The following is a 12,524-nucleotide window of genomic DNA, read 5'->3' as shown; positions in this document are numbered from 1 at the left end:
GTATCCACATGTATAGAGGAACAGTCATGCCATGCGTTTATGCGTTCGGGCAATGTTTTGTTTGATACGTCAATACGTGAGCAGCACTACATCAGGGGATGGTATAAAGACTTAATTGTACATAACACAGAGGCATTGAGCAGCCACAGTTTAACCCCCGAGATTTCTTTGACTATTTACACCAAACTGGCGGTTTTGGACCGAGAAACCTTATAATTATGGCCTTTCCCTGACCCCTGCTGGGCAATATATTGTCCAGGTGAACATGCACTGACTAGGTAATAGTCTTCAAAATAAAGCTTCCGGATTAATGACAGTTATGGCAATAACGTTGCACTCACAAACACTAATATTACTAACTTTAGGATACTTTCAGTATACTAGAATGTATTGGTTATTCTGTAATTCATGATGCAGCATGAATGGTTTACTCAGGTATCTCTTAAACATCCCTAAGGTGTCCCCAGGCAGAAAAGTGCTTGATCTCGGTTGTGGCTGTTGAGCATCAGCCTTTGCTGCCAAACTTAGTGAAGCTTCCCATGTGGTGGCCAGTAACATTGATCAAAGAGAGTTTTCTGTTCTTGCATCTCTTACAGTTAACTAATGCTTGCATTATTCACTTTTCACATTGTGTGATTTTTTTGTTCAGTTATCTCACAGATTTTATTCATTATTGTTATTGTTGAAAAGACACAAGGGATCAAGTGAAATCCTGCTGGAATTGAACTGTTCCAAATTATGATTACAAATTCAATTAGCAATTTATTAAAGGGATAGTTCACCAAAAAATTTAATTTAGTCATTCTCACCCCTGTGTTGTTATAACACCATGTAACCTTCTTTCTTTTTCTGAACACAAAGGAAGAAACTGTGAAAATAATTGTTCTCAGTGATGTCATACAATGGCAGTTTATGGTGAACACCTCTTCAAGCTTCATAAAGAATGTAAAAGTATAATTCAGAAGTCCAATAAATAATTTTAAAATATAAAATATAATAATACGATACGGTTTGGTGAGAAACAAACCGAAATCGAATATATTATTTGTGAAAATGCTCACCGACTGTTGATCTCCTATGTGTTAATGAGAGTGCAGGAGAGCAGCAGTTTTGCACAGCCCCCACTTGTAAGATGGGAGTTCAAGCGAGAAACTGCTTTGTTTTGCCTCAACCGGACTACCATCAATATTAACAATAGAAAACACAACACAGCTGCACAAAAACAAGAGAACAGAACTTCCAAAACATGTCTTAAAGAGTTGAAGAGGAGATGCATTTCTATGCCCAGCCTTATTTGTTTGAACCAGAGTACTCTGAAATCAAACTGAGAGAGAGATTCATGAGGCTGAAGCAGCTACACATACACACTCAGAAGTTACAGTCAAACAGAGAGTTCAGGAGCCCAAAGTGTTCTGGAGGCTTTGGATGTTTCGCCCTCCAAAAGTGAACTGGAAGAACCAGAGAGAAAGGCAGAGGGAGCGGGAATGTCAGTCACGTCTTCTCTATTCTGAACTGGTGTGTATTTGTGACAGACCTCAGATTGAAGAGAGTGAGACTTCAGTGACACATTCAGTAGGTTCTATGAAGTTGTTTTTAGACAAATAGTGAGCTGCTGACTTATATAAATGAGAAACGCACACAGGAGATCAACGGTCGTTGAGTATTTTCACTAAACAATACATTCGATTTCGGTTTGTTGCTCACCAAACCTTAACATATACCATCTGAACAAGACATACAATAATTAATTAGACTTCTACATTTGCATCCTTTATGATGCTTGGAGAGTTGTTCACCATAAACTGCCATTGTATGACATCACTGAGCACAATTTGTTTTCACAATTTCTCCCTTTGTGTTAAGAAAAATAAAGAAAGACATATGTGGTTATAACAACACAGGGGTGAGTAAATAATGACAGAATTTTCATTACTAACCCTTTAACATTTCTTTGGGAATGTTTTGACTAGGCCTTTGACTTGGATATTCTAGTTGAGTTCCAGCTTAATTCTCCAGTAGTATAGTCTACTTCTAAATTTCGTTTTACTATTTGCATTTTAAGTAAAAAAGTATTCATTGCTTGTTATTGCAGTTGCCTAAAATTGCAGCATTTAACCTGTGTGACAACATGATTGGCTCAAAGCCTGATGACTAGGACTTCATCCTTTTAGGAGACATGTTCTATGGTGAAGCTCTGGCTGATAGTCTGCATAAGTGGCTTAACACATGCACTGTCACAAATGAAACTCAAGTGCTCAATTTGAAAGCCATGGCATCAGAAGACTATTACATCAACTGGCTCACTTACCGGACTCTGTCAGAGGAGAACTATGGACTAACATGTAGCACAATGTGGCGCTACAAACCTGACCTCTGACAGCATATAGTTTTCCAGTGTGCAACATTTATTATACATTTATTAGTGTACAGATTTAAGGTTTGCTGATGATATTTAACAACAAAACATCATTACATAATGATCTTGATATATATATATATAGTCATAATATTAAATACCAGCTGTTTGTAAACATTTACAATACAAACAGTGAAGACTAAATTACACTTTAGAAATGCGTGTGCTTTTATTGTTTGTTTCGTTAAACTCCGATGAACAATGTAGTAGATATGAGGATGACATACACACATATCAGACTATTTTGATCAGTATACAGTCCATGACACTTGTTGGATCTTGCCTGGGCCAGTAAGGTTTTGGAGTGCCTCTCTTGATTTATCTACAAGAGAAGTATAAATACAACCCATTAATTACACTAAACTTCACAAAACGTTGTTGCTATCTTGATCAGCCCAAATACACCAGCCATGTGGCCAGTTGTACCTGCAGAGTATGTCAAATATCAGTGGGTTTGTATCTTTGAGAACAGGGTTCGTACAAGGTACTTAAAGTGCTTTAAGTACTTGACTTTGGCTTTTTCAAATTTATATCCTGGAAAACCCTTGAAATAGCCATTATTACCAAGAGGTGATTACAAAAGTTCTTGAATTACAGAAAACTGTAAAATATGGTACTTAAATTAATAAATTAAATGCATTTATTTATTTTCTGAAAAACACGATGCAGACCACTAGACTACTGCTGAAGCATGGTCACGTGGCACCTGTTACTTTTGGCAGCGCTGTTCGAATCGGCCAATCACAATCAATAGAACTTTTTCACACTTAATTCCGCATTATGGAATGCGGAATTAAACGATTGTAGAGTAAACTCTAACAACAATGAATGGGAGATCACAGCAAATATTGTTTTTACTTAACCATTTGCTCCAAGACCAAAATAAAAAAATTTGAATGACTTTCCGGAAAAAGAAAATAGAGAGCGGTGGATTAAGACAGTCAGTCAAACTATAATGTTATTAAGTTACACTCAATATTTAAAATGTATCATATAAAAACTTTTGCTAGATTTAAGCTGCTAAATAAGGAGGAAAAGCGTCACAGTCTGTGAAAAATGTCTATAGTTACTGGAGGATTAAGATTTTTTTTTATAGATACTGGTGTGGCAGATTTAACAAGTATGAATCCATGCAGCTATCAGTTTTAATAAAAAATTACACTCCAGAGTGAAAAAAAAAATGGGATGAGATGGAAACGTTCTGAGATTTGAATGCAGATCAATGGAGGATTCAATTTTGTGAGTTGTCTAGCGCACCCTTGTGTAAAGACAGCTTTGTGTCTCATAAAATAGTTTTTTTCTGACATCATTTGGGTCAATATCAAAATATGCTAACAAATATGTCCCTTGACACGAATCCTGAAAGAATTTGTCACCCGTTTCGACAAAAATTTATGTAGGTTTGCACTGTATCTCCAGGATCATCTGACTAACCTGTAATGAGGGGACATCCGTGGAAATTGAAAATTCGGATGTTGGCACAGTTTGCAAGAACAGCAGTAACAGCGAGATCGGTTAAATTGCGGCATCGTACCATCTGTAACTCCTGTGTAAGAAAAACATTAACAAATAGTATTTAATAATAATATTTATTCAAAATGGTCAGAGGTAAACAAATTCCCTCATCAGTCTGTAATATTTGTAAAAATAGTGTTGAATACACACACACGGGACAAGCACAATACCTTTAGGCTGTTTGAACAAACTCCAGTTGCAAGTCCAATGACCCCTTGGTCAGTTACCTTTAAGTAGTTTTTATTGACAAGAAGTGAGTATTTGGAGAAAACAACAAAGCAGCAATTTGAGTTTAATTTGATTTCAAAAGCCCAACAATGGTGTTTAGTACCTCTGTCCCAGAGAAGTAGATACTGTGCATCATCCTGCAGTTTGCCCCCAGCTCTAGCAGGGCTTTATCACTGAGAGCAGTGCAGTCACGGAGGGAAATCACTTCTAAACATTTGCAGTGTTGAGCCAGAGCTTGTATCCCTGCATCGGTCACAGCTGTGCAACCTGTCAGATCAACTACCTGAAGACAGGGGCACTGGGAGGCCAATACCTCTACACCTGGAGATATTTTGATTTCTGTTAACAATTTGACCAACAGTGCAACCAGATACAGGTTGTGTGTGTGTGTAACTCAGACAAGTCAGACATTTTCACATGATAAATTACCACACCAGTAAGTCAATAACTACATTTCCATCCAATACATTTCTTTCAATAAAGCTGAAACACTTTGGTTTGGAAACACTTTTTGTCGATAAAATTGGCATTAATGCAAAAAAGTAGTGTCACGTGACAGAGTTTTCCCCAATCATTAGCCTGTGTTAATCATGAGGATAGTATTGAAAGTCAATATATATTGTACATGATTATGGATTGATCTTTACGGCATATAGAGCCGAACTGCAAACGTGACACTTTCAGGAGTGCCAACAGAAATGAAAAAACATTTAAAAAAATTACCAAACCAAAAAAGCATTTTTTTTTTTTTATATATTACCAAACAAAATTAGACCTATATATCCCTTTTCTTTACATAAACTTAAATTAGCTTTATCCTGTTCTGTAGATGAATAAAGTCAGCTGAATGGCATTCTCAGAAAGTTCAGCACTTTTTTCAAGAACTATTTGTCCAATGCGGAGTTCACTTTCAGAAAACGAGCTTTTGAACATTTTAAAACGTTTAAATACTTTAAATCTAACCATCTTTTCCTCAGATCACATTTACTGCTTCTTCAGAATATATACATATGCATTATGAAGCTTAAATACATTTTAGATGATAATCAAGTTCAGATGGTGGTTAAAAGTTGCTGGAGAAATATGCGGGACATAATGCAGTTGTGATGGCGATGCTTTTGATTAGATGATTGTTCAAACTATTGAATATCAGGAATGTATCATATGTAAACCCAGATATAACATTGCATAATTTTTTTTTTTTCTTTAATAGCTGCACACAGCATATACTCAGCGATTGATGGTCCTTATACTGAGACAGAAACTTTACCCCACTACTTTTGCCGGCAGGTTGCCAGCTTGAACAGGGCAATGACGATCCGCTTTCGGGTCAGAACATGCGCAAACCTGCGATATGCACAACTTCAGGACCAATTTTACAGTCCCATCAGAAGGGCAACTGCTCCTCTTCTGATTGCTTTTATTTGTGACATTAAAATGACTAAGCTGACTAATTTCAATGAATTGTCTCAATAATTTCCCCATTAAATTAATTAAACACACATTTCTGAATGGAAACAAGGGCAGATTTATTTTGCGCTAAACCAAAACCTATGCAACAAACCAAAACCTATGCGACAAAGTGTTTTTTTAGGCATGACTTCATCACGCACACCATTTTTATCAATAAAAGGCCATTTGAATGGAAACGGGCAAAAGGCGGCAAATGCTGCAATTTCTTTTTTCACGTTTTCACTTTGTCGATAACAAAAGTGCGCGAAAGGTGGATGGAAACTAGGCTAATGACAGCATCTGTCAAATTTGGGATGACATTTTTGACAGTAGTTTGGTTGATTATGCAATTGACAGTTAATAAAACACTTTAATAATATATGTAATAAATATAATAATAAATATCATTAATATATTAATCATATATGCCTTTGTTAAAGCCATCGGTCCACTTTATTTCAACCTCATTGTTTAAAAAGCGGGTTTAATAGCGGAATTAGTGTGAACAACTACACTACCCATGGTCCCGCAGAGAGATCCACCAATCAGACAACCACGGCCAACAAAGCCAGACAAACAAGTCCAGCAGTGACCGCCCACATCCGAGACGCAATTGAGTCGGCCTTTCTACACCCTCAAACTGCATATATATTTATCCTAATACTTTGCAATAAACGTAAAATATATTGTTTCTATACATTACAATCAACAACCATAAATCCAAAGCGTTAAACATTTCTATTGTTTTTTTTTGTTGTTTTTATTAAATTACGTCATTTGCAATAAAACAATTTTAAATTCACTACATACAGTTGAAGTCAGAAGTTTATATACACTTAGGTTTAAGTCATTAAAACTCATTTTTTAACCATTCCACAGACTTCATATTAGCAAACTATAGTTTTGGCAAGTCGTTTAGGCCATCTACTTTGTGCATGACATGAGTAATCTTTCATACAATTGTTACAAACAGATTGTTTCACTTTTTATTGACTATATCACAATTCCAGTGGGACAGAAATGTACATACACTACATTTACTGCGCCTTTAAGAAAATTCAAGAAAATTATGTCAAGCCTTTAGGCAATTAGCTTCTGATAGGCTAATTGGAGTCAATTGGAGGTTTACCTATGGATGTATTTTAAGGCCTACCTTCAAACTCAGTGCAGCATGGGGGTGGCAGATCTTGTTGTGGGGTTGCTTTGCTGCAGGAGGGACTGATGCACTTCACAAAATAGATGGCATCATGAGGAAGGAACATTATGTGGATATATTGAAGCAACATCTCAAGACATCAGCCCAGAAGTTAAAGCTTGGCCTTCCAAATGGACAATGACCCCAAGCATACCTCCAAAGTTGTGGCAAAATGGCCTAAGGACAACAAAGTCAAGGTATTGGAGTGGCCATCACAAATCCCTGACCTCAATTCAACAGAAAATGTGTGGCCAGAACTGAAAAAGCGTGTGCGAGCAAGGAGGCCTTCAAACCTGACACAGTTACACCAGTTATGTCAGGAGGAATGGGCCAAAATTCCAGCAACTTATTATGAGAAGCTTGTGGAAGGCTCCCCAAAATGTTTGACCCAAGTTAAACCATTTAAAGACAATGCTACTGAATATTAACAAAGTGTATGTAAACTTCTGACCCACCAGGAATGTGATGAAAGAAATAAAAGCTGAAATAAATAATTCTCTCTACTATTATTCTGACATTTCCCAAAATAAAGTAGTGATCCTAACTGACCTAAGGCAGGGAATGTTTTCTATGATTAAATGTCAGGAATTGTGAAAAACTGAGTTTTCAATGAATTTTGCAAAGGTGTATATAGTTTTCTGACAAACTGTATATGAACAATAAGTTTATCAATGTTTAATAAACTGATAAATCAGTTAACTCAATGTTTTACTACAACCCAATTCCAAAAAAGTTTGGACAGTATGAAAAATGCTAATAAAAACAAAAAGGAGTGATTTGTAAATTATATTCACCCTTCGCTATATTGAAAGCACTAAAGCAGCTAAACATTATAAGATGTTTTTTTCTTGAAAATTATTTTATTTTATTTTTTTATGTACAGTAATTTGAAATCTGATGATTGCAACACACTCCAAAAAAGTTGGGACAGTCGAGTGTTTACCACTGTGAAACATCACCATTTTTTCTAATAACACTTATTAAGCATTTAGGCACTGAAGACAAGTTTGTTAAGTTGGTGGAATTTTCCCCCATTCATCCATTATCCAGGTCTTTAGCTGCACAATTGTACATGGTCTTTGTTGGCATATTGTGTGCTTCATAATACACCACACATTCTCAATTGGAGATGGTCAGGACTGCAGACAGGCCAATCTAGCACCCGCACTCTGCTTATTCGGGCAGTATGTGGTTTGACATTGGCCAGCTGAAAATGCAGGGACGTCCTTGGAAAAGACGGTGCTGGATGGCAGTATATGCTGCTCCAAAATTTGTACATATCTGTCTGCATTAATGGTGCCCTCTCAGATGTGCGAGTTACCCACGGCATGGGCACTGACACACCCCTGGCCCATACAGACACTGGCTTTTGGACCCGACGCTGATAACAGCTTGGATGGTCTTTTTCCTCTACGTACCAGAGAACACGACAGCTGTGTTTTTCAAAAACGATTTGAAATGTGGACTCATAAAACACAGTTCCACTGTTCTGCTTTCCATCTAAGATGAGACTGAGCACAGAGACGACGGCAGCACTTCTGGACAGTGTTGATGTAGGGCTTCTGCTTTGCATAGTAAAGTCTTAACTTGCATCTGTTGATGCAGTGGCGAATGGTGTTGACTAACAAATGTTTACTAAAGTTATCCCAAGCCCATGTTCATGAAATCCATATCAGATGAATGATGTTTTTTAAGACAGTGATGTCTGAGGGATCAGAGATCATGCACATTCAGAAGTGGTTTTCGAGATTTGACCAGATTCTTTTATCTATATTGTGCACTGTAGAGGATGAAATGCCCCAAATCCTTCCAATTTGTCTTTGGGGAACATTGTTCTGAAAGTGCTGGATTATTTGCTGCAGCATCTTTTGGCAAATTGACAAGTCTTGAATGATCCTTGCTCTTGAAGTACAAGGCTGTTTATATACTTTGACACAATTGCCTCACCTGTTTTACATCTTCTGTTTCACATCACCTTGTTATTTTAACTCAACAAATTGTTATTAGTCTTAAATTGCCCCTGTCTCAACTTTGAGCACGTTGCAATCATCTGATTTTCGAAATGACTGTGCATAAAAACATTTTAAATTCACAGAGTAAAACATCATATAATGTTTAGTTGTAGTGCTTTCAATATAGCAAAGGGTGAATATAGCATATTTCATACTGTACCAACTTTTTCGGAATTGGGGTTGTATTTATTGTAAAATTCCCATTTTTCCAGCATTGAATATAAATTGTTTTTTTTTTTTTTGGCTTTGATTTCCATTTCTGGTTATCAACTGTATATCCAAGCATTACAATGACTTTCTGGTCAATGCATTTCCATGACTTTTTTAGACATTCGTGATTACTGTATTAAATCATATTAGCGGAATTGCATTCAAAAAGAGCAATTTCTATACAATTAAATATTTAGGAGCTGAAAAGAATAATATTATAAACGTTACTGTATTCACAATAGAAATATCCTTACTTTTCAAATGTTATTACTTTCCCTGATATTTCCAGGCTGTCCATGACCATGGACACACATGACCTGCTACAATTTACCTTTATACACCAACTTATACATTTCTCAATTACTGGTAATTCATGTATTGATTATTAATTCATCAACTAATCCAGGTAAAGTCTAGTGAGAGTGGCATGCAACATTCATCCACTGTTTTTATTGTGTTAATTTGGAGTCCAAGAGAAACCCTATACCTACAGTGCCCTTTTAGGAATAGTTCACCCAAAAATGAAATTTCTCTTAACATTTATTCACCTTGATGCCAACCCAGATGTGTGAGTTTGTTTCTTTTGCAGAACACAAACGGAGATTACAAGAAGAATATTTCAGCTCTGTAAGTCCTTACAATGCAAGTGAATGGTGACCAAAACTTTGAAGCTCTGAAAAGCACATAAAGGCAGCATAAAAAGAACCCTTATGTTTCCAGTGGTTTAATCAATGTCTTCTGTAGCGATCCAATCGGTTTTGGGTGAGAAAAGACCAAAATATAACCTGTTTTTACTGCACATCTCGTCATTCCAGTTTCAGGGCATGATCATGTTTTCAAGCTTGATTACACTTGACTTGATTACACTACACTTTGACGCATGCGCAGAGCGCTAGGAAGTTTAATCAAGCTTAAAATCATGATCACCAAGGAGACTGCCAATGACAAGATTTCTAATGAAAAATGCGTTACATTTTGTTCTGTTCTCACCCAAAATTAATCAGATCACTTTAGAAGACATGGATTAAACCACTAGAGTCATATGGATTACTTTTATGCTGCCTTTATGTGCTTTTTGGAGCTTCAATGTTTTAGTCACCATTCACTTGCATTGTAAGGACCTACACAGCTGAGATATTCATCTAAAAATCTTTGTGTTCTGCAAAAGAAAGAAAATCATTCACATCGATGCCACGAGGGTGAGTAAATAATGATAGAACTACATTTTTGGGTTAACTATTCCATTCAGTAGCACCAAAAGCAACTCTAACAAGACTTCACCAAATCGATGGTTCCTTTTTAAGCAGCGACCCAAACGAAACACCTAACTATAAGTTAATAAAAGGAATACCCTCCGATGATATATCTGCACAGCCTCTTAGAAATATAGTCTTCAGATGCCGACAGTTAATCTGTTGAAGCGCGGAGTCTGACACTGTACAGTTCTGCAGGTCCAATTTGTGAGTTCCGGAGTGCACGAGCTAAAATACCCAAAGCAAAAGACACACAGACCTAGTGTGAGGCATAGTATTGATTTATTGCGTAAACAATAATATCCCCACAAATAATATAGTCAGAGAACACCTTACCTGGCTGATGTTGGAATCGGTGACTGTGCCATAAAACGACATTATTCGTAATAATCTGTCTTTAACGCCAACAGGCAAGATCCTGATGTCGTCATCATACTTCTCAGCGCGCCGAGCAACGCTTTCAGCACACCTAAGCATATATGAAAAGAGAATATGAACGCAAGCTTTAAAAGAAACCAAATCAATGCTGCCAATAATGTCACTACTTTACATACTAATCTGGTAGCTGTATACTGTACATTACTTACAGGCTCACTAGCGAATCTACAGTTGCCATTATTTGGTCGCATTCAGCAGTTCTTGTACACCTTTTTATATCTAACAACTGGAAATCACATTAGATAAACATGGTGCTAGTTAGTTTGATTTCTAATTTGATCAACGTCTCTGTAGTCACGTTGTTTTGTTTTGGTTTTCTTAGTGTGTCGCATTTAAGCGATTACGTAATTCACAAGCGACAAACATGAGCAGAACCCAGAAGGGAGAGACTCAAGAGAAATACATAGCAAAAGTATTATGTTTGTCTTAGTATTTGTTGTTTACTTTATTCATTTTTATGTATTAAATGATACCCCCCCCCCCTTCATTTTTTTTTCCTCCTTTATTTCTCCAATACAGCGATATCTGTTCTTTATGTACCGGTATTATGAAAATAAAACAAAGTTGAGGAGCTAGAGCTCTAGAGGAACTGTTACTATAGTAACAGTGACTTTAAAAAGAGTGTTCCACATTCTGTGCAGAGTATAAACAATGCGTTTAACCCTCAGAGACTATGGGATATTTTCAATATTAATATTAATTTGTTAATTAATAATAGAAATAAAAGTATTAATAAGTATTATATAAGTTAGAGACTGATGCAGTGAGATCCAGCAGATGGAAATGGCTTCAATAAATTAGATGATTTGTAGAAGGAATAACAATATTTAATTTGTAAACATTAATAGATGAATAAAATATGAAATAATAAGAATTAATTTAATAATACTGAAGAAATTAACTAAGTAAATTGAAAAAAAGTTTAAAGTACGGATAGTTAAGATGAGGCCTCAAAGTTGGAGATCAGATGCGGAGAGCTAGAGAGCTGAGATGTCAGTCTGACAATCAAAGATCTGTTAAGGTCTTTTATACCCAGCCAACACACAATGTACCAGAAAAACTTCCTTTTCTGGTACAACGAGTACTGTACAAGTCGAAGTTGTAACTCAAAGTGTCAGGTCATATTGTTATTGTGTTCACAAAGTTAATTTTCTCAATTTAAATGCGAGCACAGATGTCTAAGAGACATCCTGTGTTCACAGATCTGCATCTGTAAACTGATTAAAACATAACTATAAATGTAGCTCTCTCTGCATCCAGCTTTGATCCCTCATCAGGTTCAAATTACAACAAGCTCATATATTAAAAGTAAAACGTATATACTTGGTCTCACGCAATGTTCCAGTTTCTCACGGGAACATTTGAACACACAAGGCATAAACCATATACAAAGGCAGAGAATGAAAGCACGAGTTGAATACATAAATGTGGATACATGAATATGCTTGTATAATATCAATAAGCAAGAGTAAGCATAAGTATAAAAATATAGGAAGGACTCTAGCCTCTTGCATCAAAGACTTGTACATGTGACATGTTATGAGAAAAGCACATGTGTGGAACATGCTCAGCCAACATACAGAGCAAAAATAGACACTTATGATGAACAGTAGTCATTAGGCAAGATGATTAATATGGTTAATGACAAAAAGACTCATTATTTTATTATTACATTATTTTGTTTGTTTAGAATGTACACTTTACAGAATATACTTTTTAAAAATGATATAGGATAGCTATAATTCCACAATTAGAAAGAAGTCAGATGACCTAAGAAATAATTGTGGCAAGCATAAATTATGTAA

General features: G+C 36.1%; 1 protein-coding gene and 1 pseudogene across 1 annotated transcript; one reads left to right on the top strand and one right to left on the bottom strand.

The window, feature by feature from the left end:
- Window positions 1–222: 222 nt before the first annotated feature.
- LOC127638033 (electron transfer flavoprotein beta subunit lysine methyltransferase-like) lies at window positions 223–2,377 on the top strand (annotated as a pseudogene).
- Window positions 2,378–2,399: 22 nt separating this feature from the next.
- amn1 (antagonist of mitotic exit network 1 homolog (S. cerevisiae)) lies at window positions 2,400–11,056 on the bottom strand. Its single transcript, XM_052119477.1, has 7 exons — window positions 10,869–11,056; window positions 10,618–10,750; window positions 10,380–10,509; window positions 4,263–4,480; window positions 4,102–4,158; window positions 3,851–3,962; window positions 2,400–2,738 (listed from the first exon to the last, which is right to left on the bottom strand). The coding sequence occupies exons 1-7, from the start codon at window positions 10,895–10,897 to the stop codon at window positions 2,665–2,667; spliced, it is 753 nt and encodes a 250-aa protein (XP_051975437.1). The 5' UTR covers window positions 10,898–11,056; the 3' UTR covers window positions 2,400–2,664.
- Between the last annotated feature and the right edge of the window lie 1,468 nt (window positions 11,057–12,524).

This window comes from Xyrauchen texanus, chromosome 46 (assembly GCF_025860055.1).
Source record: "Xyrauchen texanus isolate HMW12.3.18 chromosome 46, RBS_HiC_50CHRs, whole genome shotgun sequence".
NCBI lineage: Eukaryota > Metazoa > Chordata > Actinopteri > Cypriniformes > Catostomidae > Xyrauchen > Xyrauchen texanus.
The sequence above is the reverse complement of the archived record's forward strand: the minus strand, read 5'-3'. Positions and strand labels throughout refer to the sequence as shown.

Coding starts and splice junctions, on each gene's coding strand:
- amn1 (XM_052119477.1), bottom strand. CDS start 10,897: ATGGCAACTGTAGATTCGCTAGTGAGCCT. Junction 10,510..10,617: donor CCGATTCCAACATCAGCCAG/GTAAGGTGTTCT, acceptor TGGGTATTTTAG/CTCGTGCACTCCGGAACTCA. Junction 4,159..4,262: donor TCTACTTCTCTGGGACAGAG/GTACTAAACACC, acceptor AACTACTTAAAG/GTAACTGACCAAGGGGTCAT.